Source organism: Falco biarmicus, chromosome 16 (assembly GCF_023638135.1).
Source record: "Falco biarmicus isolate bFalBia1 chromosome 16, bFalBia1.pri, whole genome shotgun sequence".
Taxonomy (NCBI): Eukaryota; Metazoa; Chordata; class Aves; order Falconiformes; family Falconidae; genus Falco; species Falco biarmicus.
In genome coordinates, this window is record NC_079303.1 from 2,507,953 (window position 1) to 2,527,023 (window position 19,071).

The 19,071-nt window shown below is 43.8% G+C and overlaps 1 protein-coding gene across 3 annotated transcripts in view; it reads left to right on the forward strand.

Annotated features, from left to right (window-relative positions):
* SRPK1 (SRSF protein kinase 1) overlaps window positions 1–19,071 on the forward strand; it is a 33,246-nt gene that overhangs the window by 2,669 nt on the left and 11,506 nt on the right. The window contains exons 1-6 of one of the 3 annotated variants that reach the window (XM_056362002.1): window positions 2,330–2,352; window positions 2,869–2,929; window positions 14,927–15,045; window positions 16,805–16,913; window positions 17,341–17,428; window positions 17,633–17,720. In XM_056362002.1, the coding sequence (XP_056217977.1) occupies window position 2,352; window positions 2,869–2,929; window positions 14,927–15,045; window positions 16,805–16,913; window positions 17,341–17,428; window positions 17,633–17,720 (466 nt within the window). In that variant the 5' untranslated portion in view covers window positions 2,330–2,351. Of the gene's footprint in view, window positions 1–2,329; window positions 2,353–2,868; window positions 2,930–10,912; window positions 11,484–14,926; window positions 15,046–16,804; window positions 16,914–17,340; window positions 17,429–17,632; window positions 17,721–19,071 lie in introns of those variants that run through there. The other 2 variants (XM_056362000.1, XM_056362001.1) reach the window with 2 other exon arrangements.

A 19,071-nucleotide genomic window follows, 5' to 3' on the forward strand; every position in this document is an offset into this window, starting at 1 on the left:
TAGTGGCAGGCTGGTTGTGGAGAGGTGAGTGTATCACAAACCTCGGGAGAGCCAACTGCACGAGTCATTTTTTACAAATACAGGACGACAGACAGGCTACCTAGGAACAGATTTCAGTAGCTTCTGTGTGTTTATTTTTTGACAGCTTTGAGGTAAGAAGTGGCTGTGTGACGCTAGCAGGGGGGTCTCCATCGTGCTTGAGGTCTTTCAGCTCAGCAGTACCTTGAATGCAGTAGTCATGCAAAGGCTGAAATTTGCGTTATCATCACAAAATCTTGCTAGTTTCTCACGCAGAACTCTGCAAAACAGATGTACTAATCATCTCGTCCTTGTAGTAACAGAGCAACAACTGCAAATTCTGAAAAGGATTTTTCTGTCTTCCAAAATTACACACATACAGACCTGTGTTTCCATGAAAGTATTTCTAATCTGAGCCAACGGGCCCTGCGTGTGGGCACGTTTTAATATTCCACGTCCTAGAAATTAGCAGCAGAGCGACACGCTCACGCCACGGCGGCGGCTGCCAGCTGCAACTCCCTCTGCCGGTATCCCGGCAGGAACGGGGGTGAGAAGCCCTGATGGAAACCCGGTGGAATATATAATGTGCTTGTAACGGAGCTGTGAGGTTTGGGAAGTAAAAAAATTAGTATTAAGCAAAAGTGCAGAGAGGAACAGAACTTGTAAAAGTTCTAAGGTGAATATCTATAACCACCTTAAAACGCGGGAGTTTGTTCCGTGCTTACAGCAAAATGCCTGAATGGCCCAATAGCTAAAGAGTTTAATATTTTTTTTCATGGTAATTATTAAATAATATTAAGAATCTTTGATTCTAATAGGGATTTCGCTCCACTAAAGGCACAGAATTTATGTGTGTTTGTTCCATGCTTACAGCAAAATGCCTGAATGGCTCAACAGCTGTAAAGTTTTCATTATTTTTTTGATGGAAATTATTAAATAATTTGAGAATCTGTGATTCTAACGGGGATTTCGCTCCGCTGAAGGCACACAATTTATGGGTAGTTGTTCAGTGCTTACAGCGAAATGCCCGAATGGCCCAATAGCTGAAAATTTTAATTTTTTTTAATGGTAATTATTAAGTAATTTAAGAATGTTTGATGGGGATTTCACTCGGCTGAAGGCACGTGACTTTAAGATATATTTGGTCACTGCTTATAGCAAAATGCCTGAATGACCCAATAGCTGAAAAGTTGGGGTTTTTTTCATGGTAATTATTAAATAATTTGAGAATCTGTAATTCTAACGGGGATTTCACTCCACTGAAGGAACACGATTTATGGGTATTTGTTCAGTGCTTACTGTGAAATGCCTGAACGGCCCAGTAGCTGAAAAATTTTAAATTTTTTAATGGTAATTATTAATTGAGAATCTGTGATTCTAACGGGGGTTTTACTCTGCTAGAGGCAAGTGATTTACAGGTATTTTGTTCAGTGCTTCAGAGCTGGTACCTGAATGACCCAACAGCTGAAAAGTTTAATTCTTTTTCATGGTAATTATTAAATAAGTAATTTAAGAATCTGTGATTCTGACGGGGATTTCGCTCCACTGAAGGCACACGGTTCGTGGGTAGTTGTTCAGTGCTTACAGCAAAATGCCTGAATGGCCCAGCAGCAGAAAATTTTCATTTTTTTAATGGTAATTATTAAATAATTTAAGAATGTTTGACTCTGATGGAGATTTCACTCAGCTGAAGGCACGTGATTTTAAGATACTTGTTCAGTGCTTACAGCAAAATGCCTGAATGACCCAATAGCTGGAAAGTTGTTTTTTTTTTCATGGTAATTATTAAATAATTTGAGAATCTGTAACTAACGGGGATTTCACTCCACTGAAGGCACACGATTTATGGGTATTTGTTCAGTGCTTACAGCGACATGGTCAAATGGCCTAATAGCAGAAAAGTTTAATTTTTAAAATGTTAATTATTAAATAATTTAAGAATATTTGATTCTGATGGGGATTTCACTCTACTGAAGGCTCATGATTTACAGGTATTTGTTCAGTGCTCCACAGCCAGATACCTGAATGACCTAACAGCTGAAAAGTTTAATTCCTTTTCATGATAATTATTGAATAAATAATTTAAGAGTCTGTGATTCTGCACACGGTTCATGGGTATTTGTTCGGTGCTTACTGCGAAATGTCTGAATAGCCCGGTAGCTGAAAAAATTAATCTTTTTAATAGTAATTAATACATAATTTAATAACATTAAGAATCTGTGATTCTGACAGGGATTTCACTCTGCTGCAGGCACACAGTTCACGGGCAGTTGTTCGGTGCTTACAGCGACATGCCCGAATGGCCCAGTAGCCGAAAAATTTAATTTTTTAATAGTAAGTAATACATAACTTAATAAGATTAAGAGCCTGTAATTGTGACGGGGATGGCAGGCGATGTACCGGCCTTTCCAGCGCAGCGCCCCGCACCCCGAGGCCGCCGCCCCCGTGCGTAACCGGCGGCGCGACCCCGCGGCAGCGCCTGCTCTGACGTCACGGCGCGAGCCCGAGCTCCCCGCAGGCGCTCCCGGATACGCGTCACAGCGCGCGGCGCTGACGTCACGGCCGCGGTGCGCGCCACGGCGGGGCCGGGGCCTCCGCTCCCAGCTCGGCCCCAGCGGCGCGGGGCGGAGCGGCGGCCGCGCGGGGGCGCCCGGAGCCGGGCGGGTTGCGCAGGCGCGGCCCGGCGTGGCGCGGAGGTGGGGGGGGGTGGCGCGCAGGCGCGCGGGGCTCGCGGCGCTGCCGGCTCTGGCGGCCATGGAGCGGAAAGGTGAGCGCCGCGCCGCGCCGGCCCCCCGGCCCGCAACCCCCCCTCCGCCGCCGCTCACGCCTCTCTCCCCTTCTCTCCCGCAGTGCTGGCGCTGCAGGCGCGGAAGAAGCGGACCAAAGCCAAGAAGGACAAGGCCCAGAGGAAGTGAGTGCGGGCCCCGCGCCCCTCAGGCGGCAGCTCCCGCCGCCCCCGGCCCCGCCGCCCCTTTGTTACCCCGGCCCAGGCGGGCGCTGCGGGGCGGAGGAGCCGCCGGCCTCCGGGGCTGGGCGGCTCCGTGACGCGAGTTTAATTGGAGGCGCGTTTGGCGGCGCAGGCAGGCAGCCGGTGGCCCGGGGCGGCGGGTTTTGCTTCACCGCCCCCCCCGGGGGTTCTCTGGCGGGCTGAGGGGAGGGAGAGGCGCTGGGGCGGGGGGGAAGGCTCTCCGCTCCCTGCCTCCCCCCAGAAGACCCTCACGATGGATCTGCAGTCGTGACCACCCGCTTCGTGTCATGCTCTGCCCTTGCAGGCTCCTACCCGGCGGGGGCTGCCGTCCCCTCCCCCCCCCCAGCAGTTCAGTAACGCCTGGTGCTGCTCTCCCCTTTCACACCCCCCCCCAGCAGTTCAGTAACGCCTGGTGCTGCCCCCCCTTCACTCCCCCCCCCCCCCAGCAGTTCAGTAACGCCTGGTGCTGCCCCCCCTTCACTCCCCCCCCCCCAGCAGTTCAGTAACGCCTGGTGCAGCCCCCCCTTCACTCCCCCCCCCCCTCAGCAGTTCAGTAACGCCTGGTGCTGCCCCCCCTTCACTCCCCCCCCCCCCCAGCAGTTCAGTAACGCCTGGTGCTGCCCCCCCTTCACTCCCCCCCCCCCCAGCAGTTCAGTAACGCCTGGTGCAGCCCCCCCCCAGCAGTTCAGTAATGCCTGGTGCAGCCCCCCCCCCCCCCCCAAGCAGTTCAGTAATGCCTGGTGGTGCCCCCCCCACCCCCGTTCACTCCTCCCCCCCCCTCAGCAGTTCAGTAACTCCTGGTGCTGCCCCCTGCCTCACCATCCCCCCACCACCCCCTTTTATTTTCCTTTTAATCTTGCTGTAAAACCTCTGTGATCTCTCATTTACTCCTTTAACTTTGATGCTCTCCTGTGGCTTTTCTCCTACCGCAGGAATTTCCCCAAGTCTTTCTATGTGGTGAACTTTTTTTGGCTGCAGAGATCAAAATGGAAAGATGGCGAGTAAATATTCAACAGCGGCTCCCGCCAGGCTGCGTTAAATACCGCGTTCAGTGCTGCTCGCGGATTCCTTTCTAGGGAAAGGTGATATAGATCCTCGAGCCGGTTCTGTGTGCTCGGTAAAATGCCGCTTATTTGTGCCAAAGCTCTGGCACCTCAGGAGGTTTTACACTCGCCTGGGGCTAGGAACCAGAAGGATTTAGTAAGTAAGGCTTTGGGGTGGGAGCTGGAGGGGTTTTCTTTAGGCCTAGAGTAACGCTTTCTTAGTCACTTCCTCGGACAAATCACGGGGATTTTAAAATTTTTGCCCGTTGTCTCCAGCAAAGATCCAGTTACTTTGAAATGTGGCTTCTGAAGGGTAAAGAGCATTAACTAAACTCTTTGGCAGATGTGCGTTACATTTCCATGCTGTTTTGTACGTATGTATTCCTGGTATTTCTTGAAGATAGCGTTAGGACAGGTTTTGAAATTCTGTTCTCTTTCTTTACTGTTATTTGCATCCTAACTTCTGAATGAATAATCTATTGTTTAATTCTATACCTGTTAGTTACTCTGTTTCTTGTCCAGCTGCAGACAAACAATAGTGGCTCTGCCAGTAGAGCCCACAGTTGGGGCTGGAAAGACTGATTTCTCTGTAAATTCTGAGGGTGCTGAATGGTAACTTTCAGTGCTGGCATGTTAGCTTTTTTTATTTTTTTTTCTAAAATCTTTTCTAACCTTGTAGGCAGAACAGGTTCAACTGCGCTGCTGGTTAGCTGTTGATTTTGCCACTAACCTGGATTTGGGTGGAGAACCATACTACTTGTAAAATGCTATGTTTATCTTCTTAAACTACATGCTTCAACTCTGCCTGGTACCATAGATCCTGCCTCAGAAATTAAAGAACCTTGCATGTACTTTATGCTTTACGTTCTATGACAAAATGAACCCAGTGTCAGCCTCTAATTTCAGGTGCAGTTCCATGACATTTTTGCTATTTAAATACAAAGCTGCTCCAGTTAAATCTTCTAAAATAAGCTTAACTGGGTTGTTGCAAGACTTTTTCCATAAAATCTAATCTTGAAACCATATGGAATGTCCTTTCAACATCTAATGTTCCGTGGTAGTTGGTTAGATCGCACGCGTGTTATTTTTTTCTATAGGAAGAGTAGGAAAAAGCATGAAACAACTGATTTTAAAAGATTAAGGTTGGTAAATATTAGGAATTAGTATGGGTAAGTATAAAAATGCAGAGAATGTTCCGAAGGGATTTAAAGTAACTCAGAATATCTTGCACTTTAGAAGTGAACTACACCTGCTTTATGTTTCCCTATCAACTCAATCCGGTTAAAACCAGAAAAAAAAAAAACCACTTGGAAAGGTTAAAATAATCAGCACGGACTGTGTATAGAACAAAACTGGAAAGTCACTGCTTTTTTTCATCATTCAATAGTTAAAATTGCTGCTATTTAGGTTCAGACAAGACCAGACCAAACTGGTTATTTATAGGAGACCCTTGTAAATACTAATCACAGTTCCATGTATAAAATTTTTTTTTATTCAATGGGAAGGTCAACCAAGTTCTTCATTTTCCCCAAGTTCAGGATGTTCCTATTTCTTCCCATCCTTCCTGCCTTTTTTTTTGTTCTGTTTTATTTGATATCAGTGAAGAAGTGAGTGCATTCATCATAGCCTGCTCCTTCTAGTGAAGAGTATGTTAAGTTTCTTCGTAATACAAAGGTGAGGTACCTGTGTCTTCCCACTCCAGTAAAACTAGCCCAAATCTTTTGGTGATCTGGCACGATCGCTGAACCAGCCATCTCACAGCTTTGCTTAGGAAGTTTCTGCTTGCCTAGCCTGCTTGTCGGTCCCGTGCCTACCGTAGTGGAGTTGGGAGACTGTCGTGGCTGTGTACGTTTGCCCAGCTCCCGTTTCTGTGGGAATTGAGGAGGAGGGAGGACAGGGAGAGTGATAGGCTGAATGCCTTGGAGGGACTGAAAACAAGCCTAGGTGCAGGGAGATCCCGAGTGCTGATGTTGACTATCACTGGGTTGCTTTGTGACCTTGAGTGAAGCACTGATTTCAGTTTCTTCTTAGTCCTTTCCATCAAAAAAGCATGAAATTAAAGAATTAAAATTGCTTGAAAATATTTTTAGAAAATGAGAGGCAAGCTTCTGCTTGGCCTTTTCCTTAATATCAAGAATATGTCAGGAAATAGGCATGTCAAAGCTTTAGTTGCTAATAAAGCATTGGGAGTTTGGTACATAGGTTACTGCAATGTGTGTTGCTGCCAAAAGATAGCTTTGCTGAAAGCTGCCTGGGGATGTATTAATTTTATCATTTCATGAGGTGTGAAGATCTCGGGCGGTAAGAGTCAGCTGATTCCCAAAAGCAGTCAAAAAAGCCTGTCTTTAAAAAAGGAGCTTGTAGGCTTACAAGCTCTTTTTCTTACTAAAACTTACGAATGTTTGAAGAGTGTACAGTCTATGTGGTGAGGTGCTTCCAGTAGTTATTTTTGCTCAGTTGTCAAAAACACAGAAGCTTTGAAGGAGTTACTAGTATCTCTGGAGTTTATCGCCAGTAGACAGATGTGTTAGGTGTAATATTTGCAGTGGCCTTTAGGAAGGTGGGGACCTGTGCGGTGCTTTCCTGGCAACACTTCTTGTGCGAGAGGTCCTCGTACGACTCCTAAGAAACTGAAAACGGAATTCCCGTGTTCTGGTGTTTCATGAGCTGTGTTGGATGGGGATGTCCGTGAGTGCAGCGGGAGGAAGGAGCGGTGGGTGTCCCACCATCTGAGCCTTTCATCAGCCACGAGGTAGCTGCGCCATGGCTTGCAGGTCCCGTAGCACAGACCCAGCCACGTGTGTACTTGTAACGCCCTGGTGCAGTAAAGTAGTGTCTGTTTAGGAAGCGGTGCAGGCAAACAGGAGATTGGTTACAAGCTTGGTTTTTAAGGACCCCAAGTGCTGTTTGGAGGGGAATGTTGCTTTGAGTTAGCCCTTGTGTGAACAGAATGTCCATTCCTGCCTGAAAAGGTGCTGGAGTGTGCTGTCTGCAGGGTTTCGTTTGAAAGAGATTAATTTCCTGTGCTGTGAGACTTGTTGCACTGTGTGAACACAAGCCCAATGTGTAAGAAAGGTCTGGTATTTACTTCAAAACCATGCTTCCATTCAAAAACACAAGCTTCTGTTGGAACTAAAATACAAATATAGACTTACTTGAGCAATGGCTTTGGTAATTTGTAGTGGAATCTGGCACTTGTGACAGTTAGACCATAATTGCCAGTAAAATACTTTGGCTTTTTTCTATCTGCATTGTATGTTGCAAACCCTTAGAAGCTCAAACTGTTCCCTGTGTCCTAGGAAAAAAGGACTCTAGGTTACTACTGAGATTAAGACCTGGAGTTTAAAAACTAGGCTAAAAAGCCCATCCAGATTCAAAGCAGTTAGAGAAGCAGACAAGAAACTGAAAAATAGTTCCATATTACAGGTCATTTCTTCTGAAATTAAGAAAACAAGTGTATTACTAGAACTGGACCACAGGTCTGTGTGATGTGTAGATGGTGAAACAGTGTAATTGTCTGGGCCTGCCAATGACATACCTATCAAGTCCAGTGTCTCGCTTCAGCAGTGTCTTTCATGTTTCAGGAAAAGTTGGCCTACTCGTGCACAAAACCAGCAGCTCTGTGTAAAGGATGTCGAACAGATTGTGTCTCAGAGCAGAACATTTTATTACTGTAAGCATGAATAATCACAAAGGTAGTGGCAGCCATACAGTTACAGTATATGGCTTGTTCTGAAAAATGATTTGAAGTATTAATTCTGCATGCACTGGTGAATTTATTTAATCCTTTCGTACAGGCTTTACTGAGCGGGAGAGATTTTTTCACAGGACTTTGAGTAGTTCCTCTGGCACTTTCTACTCCTGGAGGGAGGGCAGTGGCAGAGCGGAGTTGGTACAGTCTTGCTTCCTCTCCCTCTTCCCAAATGCATGCAATACTTTGTGTTTTCAAGAAGCTGGTTTATAGTTACTTGTAATTTTCTGGACAGACTCTTGACATGCAGTGAAGCCTCACTTTCTTCTTCCTCAACAGAATTTCTATGGAGAGAGAGGAGGAAGTTGGTAATTTTTCCATCTATGCAGTCTGGGGGGCAGAAACTTCTGAGTGGAGTCTGATGCGTTCCCGTTTGTTATTGCATATCTTGCTTGGTAGCACTTTTCCTGCTGTCTTTGTGGAGCTCTGGAGTTCTGACCCTCCTGGGTTCTTCCTCAACCTCCTTACTCAAAACTTTGCCTGGGACCAGGATCAGAGTTTGTGTTTCCTCCCTTGTCTTTCATAATTAATGCCGGGGCTACATAGCTCATAAGTATTTTGAATATAAGTTTAGGGTAGAGTCAGAATGCATCGCCCACAGGATTTTTTTCATTCAAACGCAGAAGCGATTATTAGACTATGACAGGACACAACTGAAGATCTGCTGGTTTCCATGGACATCCCTTGGTTTGTAATAGCTGGGATGGCAGACGGTTCTACAAACAGCTTGTTAAGTGCTTGTGTGGGGGAGTGGGTATGGGGAGCAAGAAACTTGATTGCCTCTGTTCGTGCGTTAGCACCACTCTTACGTGAAATTCATTATTACTTCAAACTGAACTCCCACAGATCCACTAAATGAAAGTATGTCTCGGTGCCTCTGAGCACTGTTCTTTCCAAACTAAATGCTTTGAAAGACCATCTACAGTCCTCTTAAGTTCTTGACAGCAGTATTCCTGTAGGTCGGAGATGGCTGCCCTGCAGCAGCAAGTGTTGTGGATCTGCCCCACTGGCAGAAAGTACCAGTTCTTTATTCAGAAAAATAGGGATGCAAGAGTGAATGAATTGCAGTAATCACAAAATAACGTGGATTACAGGCTCATAAGTCCCCCACAATCTATGATGTATGATCCCCTCAAATACTTAACAATTTCTTGAGCAGAAAGGTAAAGTGCATACAGGCAGCAAAATAATTCTATCATTTCAGACCAGAATTCCTACTGAAAGTTTGAGTCTAAACAGCTGCAGTTACAATATTTATTGAACACTAGGTTTGCCAGCAGATCTGCATGTAAGCATGTTGGAAGCTGGCACCAGAAGCAGTCATTCTGACTAGATGTGCCTTAACATGATCTTGAAATTAAGAGGCGCGCCAAGGAATAGTAATGAGATGCAGTCTGGCAAGCATGCCCTTAAAGAGACATTGTCTGGATGCAGGGATGTGAAAACGGGAGAGAGATGTTGAAATCCTGGCTTTTCACCGTGCCATATGGAGCTGCTTTTTTTTTTTTTTTGCCTCCACTCTTCCCCAAATGAAAACAAGGAATCTTCAACAGCACTTGAAGTGAGATCTTGCTGCGGTGGGTGTACAGCCCTGGAAATGGTCAGCTGGATGGTTAAGGTGGAAAGCAACGCTTCACCAACAGTCCCGGGGTGTGTTACAGTACTCTTACCCCTGTCTCCTGCGCTACAAGCTGGATTCATCATTAGTCAAGTTCACTGAACTGAATTCTGTCAGGGGATGGTGTGCATGTGTGTAATTTGCGCTCACAAATAAGGGATGACAGTGTTTATAACAACTGTGCTGCAGGCGGCTTAAAAATCATTTAGGAAAGCAATTGTCTTTGGTTTCCTACAGATGGATGTCATCTCTGCAAATACCAAGGGAATGGCAAACAAGTGAAGAGGAGTGAGGAGAATATCTTTTTTTGTTAGCACACATATAAGGGTGATAGGTGTGACACAAGTGATTTGGATTAAATGTGTGCTGCCTTCCTTGCTTGAAGGGGGAAGGGATCTGCTTTTGTATCTGTTCAAAGCAGGTAGATGGGTAGCGTGGACAGTATTTCTGCTGGTTTAGGGACAAGGAAAAATACTTGTTTCCTGTACAGAAGAGTTTTGAAGAAGTAGCCCTTAAATAGAAGAACCAAACACTTCTCTTCAAGCATTTTGTTCTGTAAGTTATCGGAGTGGAGAAACGTTCTGAGTTTTGATTGTGAAATTGCATGTGGAGGCTTGGCTGCTGGGATGGCTTGACGTAATTTATTGAGAACAGCGAAGGAGCCCGTGCCGGTGCTGCTCCACAGCATGAAGAACGCTGCTTTTTTGATGCACTCTCTGATGGGTGTGACTGTGGTCTCCCATGGTCTCATCCTCCTGATGCTGTTTGATCTACCTCGGTGCAAGTCTGTAAGAACACACGTTACACGATCAATTTCACCTTAATTTTAGTGTGTGAACCAGATGAGTGATTCTGTGGAAAACTGGCAAGAGAATACAAAAGGGTTTTTTGCAAACTCTTTGAACACCTTTTGTGAGGAAGGAGTGACTGAAATCTTAGTTCCTGCAAATAACTGTTACTGTCCCCACTGCGCATTGCAGAGGTGAGCGGAGTCGTTGGGTGATGTATTCAATGAACATGGAGCAAAATCTTGTCTGCAGTGGGAAATGTTGCATGTTGTTAGCAGGTCTTTGAACATGAAGAGGTTTGGCAATGCTACACTGTTAAAAGGATGTTCAAACCTCAGTAAGCTTTTAAGGTGAAAATATTTCAGATACACAATCAGATGAATCCAATTTTTCTTTAAACCTCTTGATTTAAAACCACGGAGCCAGCTTCAGTGTCTTTCACTAATAAAAGGTCCTCCGTAGCAGAGAAAATAAATTATTACTTGCTATGTCACATTGCTGCTGACTTGTTTCCCCTATTACTTACATAAACCAGCAGGATAAACAGGCGCAGGAAATGGCTGGTAGTTCTTCTGCGTCGTTGAAGGGTGATGTTAAGTGCCTGCTGCTGTGAAAAATACTCAGTTCACCTTTTTAAAGAAGACTTGACTCCTTCTGCTTGTTTTGTTGCTTTTAAGCATAAGGGATCGATTTTTCTCATAACTCTGGATAGGGAAGTTTGGAATTACTTCAGAAAATTCATTTTTCCTTTGAACGCCCTTTCTCTCCTGTGGGATTGTGCTGGCATTTCTGTATCAAAAGGGTTGCACTGTCGGCAATTACCATGATCCTTGTCTTCATCCAAGCTTTGAATCCAGTGGGCTATTGAATAGGCAAATAAAAACCGGCTCGTTCAGGAAGATGAAACGCAGTATCTGACTGAATTCCTACTTGTATTAGAGGGAAGATTGAGACAGGTAAACTTCAAGAGGAGGAGATGCATCTGTTTATGCTCAACCCCTAACACGACTTGAATTTGCAGGAAGATCAGCTGAGAGCAACCCCCAGCCTTGCTGCAAGGCCCTTTACCTGCAATGCAGTGCTGTGCAGCTGCAGCTAGGTGGTGGAGGCAAATCCCTCTTCTCCATCGCTCTTGCACAAAGCTTTGCTGCGTTCGAGAAGAACCAGCCCCTCTGCCTGCCGTGGATGTCCCCCTGCTTCCCAAACAGTGTGGCATCTAATTTTTAATGGCTCTTTCGAAAACTATTGGACTGTCTTCAGGAATATCTTTATCAATGGGAGGCCGTGCTTCATGCAGGTAGGTTACCCTCATTAATTGTTTGGGGTTTTTTTTTTTGTCTTGTGAATTTGTAGTTCTTCAGGTGTTCCTGAGAGAATAAGGACTTTTGGGAGGGTCTCTAGCTGTGGATCCACACGAATTCCATAAAAGATCTAGCATTTTGCCATAGCATTGCATTTTTACATCATTTTCCTTAAGTAAAATAATGCTATATAGTTTTAGATAGACCCTGCAAATCCAGTTAATTCTAATGATTAACTAGCATGTCAAGAGAGCAAAAGTAAAAGGTGGTCGAGGTGTTCTTAAGTAGAACAGAGGTGGCTGTGAAAAAAAGTACCCTAGAACACTTGATTTTTTAATGTGTAAACTATTAGCAATTTCTTATAGACTCATCCTATATTTTATCTGCATTTAGCAGTGTTGCTGACAGCTGTCTCAGCTGTCATCTTAAAGTACTAAGCATGGATTTTTCTGCTGTCTTTAGTAGCCTTTTGTGTTTTAAGAGTACTGTCTGTGTGAGCAAAGCAGACGGATGAGGGTCGTGGTTTTGTGTCTCAGGGTTTTTTGGTGTTAATACACATTCTGCACTGGTTAAGTCTCTGCATCTGCAGTTGACACGATCACTTTGGGAGAAGAAGGTGGTGGGATATAATAACATCTACTGAATTTTTACAGGAAGGCAAATGAGATGTGTTTTGGAGCTGATTTCATAAAGGAAATAGCATTGTAGAAATGTCTGTGACCTGAATACGGCTCACTATCGCATTAGTTGGTATAATAGATTGTAATACAGAAGTAAAATGCTTTTGGATCCCCAGGACAGACTCAGATGCAGACCACAGGGTGTGTCGTGTATGAGGTTGTCAGCAGCATGATTCGTCAGTCCCTTCTTAGGAGGGGCACAGAAAGCTTCCAAGAGAATGGGGTTTAGTGCTTCCAGTAACTTCTTCCTTGATGCATGAAATGACTTATTATTGAGAAGCATTGGGACTGCAGGATGGCATGATGTTTCTGTCTGCATCAGTGGTTCTTAAGATGAATTTTCTTTTGAATCCCTTCTAATCCCCTACATCTTGCACAGTTACAAAAGTGAAAAATCTTGAAACGGCATTGGGGAGAATTACTCTTTAGAGCTTATGCTATGGGTGTGGCTGCTGGGTTTAAATTCTCTTTTCTATTCAGTGCTGCATTCTGCTTCTCTTTACCCAGCCTATAGGATTTGCTATATATGACCATCCAGTCTCCCCTTCAACAGTTCTGGCCGTGGCCCTTTCTTGCCTTTGCTACCTACTTTTAATGTGGGGATAGCCTATGACTTTATTTGTAGCTCTGTTGTCCCCAAGGGAATGCAGCAGTTTCCAAGGAGCTTTTTGACCTCCAAGGCTTCCCACCCCCTACCCTGCTTTCTTCCTACCCCTGACTTGTAAATCTGTGGCTCACAGGGCGGGGAAAGTCTAAATGCTAAGTATCTTGGGGCTGGAACAAGCTATGAGGTTGTTAATAAATGCCTCAGTAGCCTGGCAGCAGTGGAATGGACTGTCTGGCAGTCTTGTTTTATGGTGCTGGGCCACTAATCTGTGTTGCTTATGTGTTCCTGAATTAAAAAATCAGCAGGATTTACTAGCTCTGACAGCAGACTGAAAGTGAACGTCAGGTGGTTTGGTTGCGCCCGGGATGACCTTTTGTAGCTCTTCTTTTCTTTAACGAACTTCAGCTCCAGATTGTAAATGGCTCTAAGTTTAGTCGTGGTCAGGTTGGAACGTGTGGTTTCTTCCTTTTTATGCTCCATAGCTGTTTAAGGTGGCTGTAGTTTTTCACGTATTTTACATATGTATTTAATGGATGAAGTCTCAGCAGAGTGCATGTGTAGTAGGTAAATGCTGAACGTCCATTCTGCCATATAACTGCTCAAAACTGAAATATTAAAAAGATTAGTCAGTGTGGCCATGATATGATGCACAGAGCTCCAACTCAGTTATAAGCTAAAAAAACTGCATCCAAAAGCCCACATGCGTTAACGTATCCACTGGCACAATCAGTGGCTCTCTCAGCAGTTACTCCTTTGAGCAAAATGAGTCGGATTTGAAATAGGGTGGTGTAAGGTATCAGTTATATCTGCTGCTTCACTGGAACAATAGTTTCAATACAAGAAACTTCCGCTAATTCACACGGACGGGGAAGCTCATTGTAAAGAATGTTATCTCGTGCTTGTACGTCACTGCTGTAAAGAAATTTGTTGCCCACCTCTTTGGGCAAGTCCAGCTCTTTTTAATATCTTATACTTCTAAGAAAAGGAGGCTTAATTTTGATACTGTGCAGTGCTTTGCCATTAGCTCTTGGCAGTGCAGATGGGTTGTAGGCATTGTTTTCACTATAAACGCTTGCTTTGTACAAAAGGATATTGAGGATTAAACTTTGTAGACGTTTAACCGTTGCTGTAATGCTTTGTAAAGTAAATAATTTACCTGTTAGTATCATCGTTTCATGAACTGTTTGGCTGCAAGCAGTGTGGTGCCATGGAGGAGGAGCTGGGGCGCAGGGGGGGTAGTGATGTGTTTTAGTTCGGGGAGCTCGAACACAGCTTAAATGCGTGAGAGCAATGAGGTCGCCCTTGCCAACGTGACCTTCACGAGCAGGAGCTTAGAGTAGCAGGTTTGGTGTAAAGTTAAACACAAAATTAATGGTCTTTTTTATGAATGTGGAAGTGGGGGGGGGGGGAAAACCACCACCACCACCTCAGTGCCTGATTTCAAGCCCTCTGCAATCACAAACTCTCAGAAGGGTTTACAGAACATCTGCTCTGCATACTCCTACTCCCCGTAGTTCAGACAACTGTAACAACTTCTAGACCTTCATGGAAGAGACAAACTAGAAATGCAGCATACCACATGAGAACAGGAGAAATCAAGGGCAATCTTAGGGATGTGAGAGTTCTCAAGTTTTGGAAACAGGAGGATTGTTAAATGTTCATTTGATCTCAAAAGGTGAAAGGGACAAAGGGCACCAGTTCTAAAACTGGTTGGTTTTTTTTCCCCAAAAGGCTAAGAATTAGTTGATGTTAGTCTTTAAAATACCATTCATCAACATTTAAATCTTCGGGGTTTGTGTGATGTGACATCTTAAAAATACAACCTCACCTTAGAAAAGTCCTCACCGAGGGAAAGGCTGAGAAGGGGTTCAAAGAGACTAACGTTTTGATGGGATCTCTAAGCTTGTCTGGTCTTTCCTTTGTTCTACTATAAAAGTGAATCTAGGGCATTAAATTCTGTTTTTCACTAGTATATGGAAAATTGTTTCTATCTACTTTTATACTGGCTCAAGAGTAAAAGCATTGAAATGTGAAAAGTTTTTCTGAAGGCTGAATATTGCATCTCCTCCATTATCAGCAATGCTTCATGTGACGTGAAAGCTGCTGGAGTGAAGAGTAACGTGTGTGAGACATGCAGTGTGTTCTCTTTCAGACCCGACACTCAGCATCGGGGCCCTGCTGCTCACTCAGAAAATGACCTTCCCGAGCAAGAGGAAGAAATCTTGGGATCAGATGACGACGAACAAGAGGATCCAAATGATTACTGTAAAGGTGAGAACTTGCCTGGTTTTAAGGTGCAGGATTTTCAATGTAATCAAGAAATTCCCTCAATTTCCATCCACTACGGAGAATGAAAATAGACTCCCTCTTACTTTTAAGTGTTTTTTGAAACTAAACTGCATAACAATAATATTTTTCAACCTAACCTGAAATGGAGAAACTATTCTTCATTTCTCCAAGGTTCCCTCTATTACCATTCAGTATTTGAGTTGAAAAGCTTTTTTAACACGTTTAAAGCTGTTAGCTTTTCCTCTCTGCCAGTGGGCTTTCAAAATTGGTAAAAGCAAGCAGGCATTCGATTCCTTTTTGAACTTCATCAGGAAAAGGACGCTTTTCAGATTCTTCAGGGGTTTTTTTGAAGATCATCATAATATCCATTCCTCAGATAATTTGCTGTCTGCAAATGCAGTCTTCTGCTGTTTCTTTGAGCAGAAACTAAATACAGAGCAAATGGGGGTGCCACAGTATATAATTCAATATCAAAAGGATCAGGCTCTATGTGTAACATAGCAAATACTTAAAAAAAGATAGAACACTGATCATAAAAATCAGCTGGTCAATTAGTTGAAGCTTGAGTCTGTGCCCCCACCTCCAAGTGTTCTGTAAGACTGCTTATATTTATTGTATGTATTGAATAAGACAACTGCCATATATATGTATAAATGTATATATGTATAAAAAAAAGGCAAAGTAGAAATAGCACAGGGAACTTCAGTTGCAGCGTTTCTTACGCTTCAGTGCTTTACTTCAAAGCATGTACATTGCTTTCAGCATGCTGCCAGAGTATTTGTGAGATTTTTTTGTCGGAAAGCTGGTGGAAAGAAGAAAGCCATTGTATGAATTGGCAATTGGTGCAGCTGTCACTGTTGTAACTGAAATCTTTAAGCGAAGAAAAGGGACTATTGCTGCTTGAGCTAATGAAGTAATGGATAGCAATTCTGTGTCTTGTTTGTGAACAACTCAATCAAGAGAGATGAGTTTTCCTCGCAAAGCATGCATTTCATGGGTGATACTTGCTGACCACAATAACAGTAAGTGCCTGGAGTCTAGGGTGTAATTCCAGGTTCTGGCAAAAATTTAGACCTTAACAATCACAGTTTATTCTCCTCATTCTGTTTTCTGCGCTTCCCTTGTGTCTTTGTCTGGCTTTTCGTGTCTTTGCTTCCATCATGGAATCTTCCTGCGTAGTCAGCAGTGTGAGAGATACGAGGGGTGCAGGGAGGAGACTTGCCTCTTTTCAGTGGCCATGTTAAATGGCAGAGTGCCTTTCGGTCAGGAAGGCAGTTGCAAGGGAAACTGCGGGGATCTTGGCTGCAGTACTCTGTTATGGGGATGGAGCATGCAAAAGCACGGCTGGTATTTAGATGTAAGATTCTGTTAATGAACATCATAAGCTGTGTGTTCCAAAGGGGCTCAGCCTAGCAGACTTCAGATGCTTTCGCTGAGGAAATAGTCTTCTGTGATGCTGCAGTGGTGACCTACATTGAAGAGGAGGAAAAGTCGGTCATTCTAGTTCAATTATGTTAAAACTTTTCAATCAGCTAGAGGGCTGTTCACAGCTCTTCCTCTGACATACTGTGTCTATGTTCTAGCAAGATCCAATTAGAGAAACATTTGCATTTGTTTATATGATTAAAAATTTAAACACATCAGGTAAGTCTGCCTCAAGGGGTGATGCTTGTTCCCCATACCTGCTCTTCAGCACTTTCTGAAGATCTCTTGATATATCAACTTCCCGCTGTTTTTCTAGGTGGTTACCACCTTGTGAAAATAGGAGATCTCTTTAATGGACGATACCATGTGATTCGGAAGCTTGGATGGGGCCACTTCTCCACTGTGTGGCTAGCTTGGGACATCCAGTAAGTCTTGCTATTCTAGCTAGAGTTTCTGGCAGGCGTGCGCCGCATTGCACAAACATGATCGGGAAGCATCTTTTCACCTTTGGACAGAAACGCAAAACGTAGGGGTCCACATCCTGGCACAGAAGTTTCTTTTGACATGGCGCATGCAAATGTGTGGGAGGGAATTAACAGGGCAACCCATGTATGTGGTAAGAGTGCTCTTGTGTTCAGTAATCTCTGACTTACTTCATTTGAGAAATGACTTAACATGGGTGTTTTACAAAATGAGACCCAAAGGCAATCTTCATGAGTGCTTGAACCTTATTTTTCCATGATGCCTTCAATAAGTAGCTCTCTTAGGTGCGAAGGAATTAGGATAATCCTGGAGAATAAATTCTTTGTATGAGCATTAACAATCTCCAATTTACTTACCGTGTGTGTGTAGAGGGAGGAGATTTGTGGCCATGAAGGTGGTGAAGAGTGCAGAGCACTACACAGAGACAGCACTGGATGAAATCAAGTTGCTAAAATCGGTGAGTGCCTGAGAGTGGGGTTCAATTTTTATTTTTTTAAATTAATTTTGGGGAGTTCATGTTCATCATGTGCTTGATATTTCTGGATCATCTAGCTGCAAAGAATTTGGACAAGAACCTAACAGCAGTGCAGTAGATCTGACTTCAAAATAAATTCTTGCCTGGTAATTACCTCAAGGAACACAATCCTGTTTTTCTCTGCAGGTTCGCAACAGTGATCCAAATGATCCAAGTAAAGAGAGAGTTGTTCAGTTATTAGATGACTTCAAGATCTCAGGAGTTAATGGTTCTCGTATCCTTTTGTGAAATAAAGGCAAAGAATTAAATAAAGTTGGGAGTTTGCTGGATAGCTGTCATGCCGGGGCTGGTGTGTGATGCCCAGGCAGCCCTTTCACTGTCCAAGAAAACCCGCCATAGAGTTATCTGGTTCCAGACTGCCTGCTAAGCTCAGATCCAGGATGATCATTCAGTAAGATGTGTCAGTTGTGGAGACGGCGCTGCTTAGTCACGCTTTTAACGAGAGAGATGGGTGGCTGAATCTGCTTTGTGAATCAGGACTGCATGTCCGATGTGCCTTTGTGGTAAGAGAGCCCGTCTGGCTCAGCCCTTCAATTCTGCAAGCAGCGTGGTGGTAACCTCTTATTTAAGCAAAGCAGTACAAAATTTTAAGATCGCTAATGAAAAAAAAACATGCAGTCTGTAACTTGATAATAAGAGTGTTTTCTAGTTAGGGAAGCATTTTACCTTGGACTTTTATCAATGTTGTTAGGATGTGTGAAGTGTATTGCTTTGAAAATACGCTGTTGTTCTGTGAACGCCCTTCTAGTAAGCAGCTATTTGTGCAAAGTCCTAGTAATACACCCTTAACATCTGAAATTTATAGAGTTTTGTGCATGTTTCTGCTTTGCAGTACCTTGAATTTTATTTCAGTAAGAATTAAGAGGGTGCTTGAGAGAACTGAGCTGTAGGTTATACACATTTTAACACTTTTAGAACACAATAGCCCCATAATGAGTTTCCTCTATTTTTTCTGATACCTAGCACTGAGTGTTGTCTTGATCTTGTATTTCTTTTGCTGTTGTGAAACACATGCATGCTTTCTGCCAGTGTAGAACAAAAGCAGCCTAATAAACTCCTGGAAGTTTGGCTTCTAAAGCAAACGTGCAATACTAAATATGTCACTAAAGTGACTGTAGCTGTTGAGATCTTACAGACAAAAAGCAGATAATGTAAATATTGTTGAAGTACAGGCTTGTCAAAAGTTTGTTTTGCTGGTAAAGAAGCAAGGAAGGGCAGAGAAAGTAACTTAATTGTTCTGAAATTAATGACTTATGAAATGGAAATTGTATTATCTTTTCAGTTAATGCTGGTACAGAGAGATCTGGCATTGAGTTTTCCTTGGGGCAAGAGCCTACGCTGTTCCAAAATGCGCCTTGTTGGCTTGAAGCTGTTTCAATACTAGCTGGAAATACTGATGCGTGCTTGCTTGTGTAACTGGCTTCCACCCAAAGCAGGAGTTTGCTGTTGTTGCCCTAACCAACTCCATTCCTTTGTATTTTAGGTTTGGGATAATGACACCAATGTGTGGGATAGGATGGTGCTGTTAAGGAAGGCAGCTTCTCTAAGCTGTGTCAGAAGGAAGA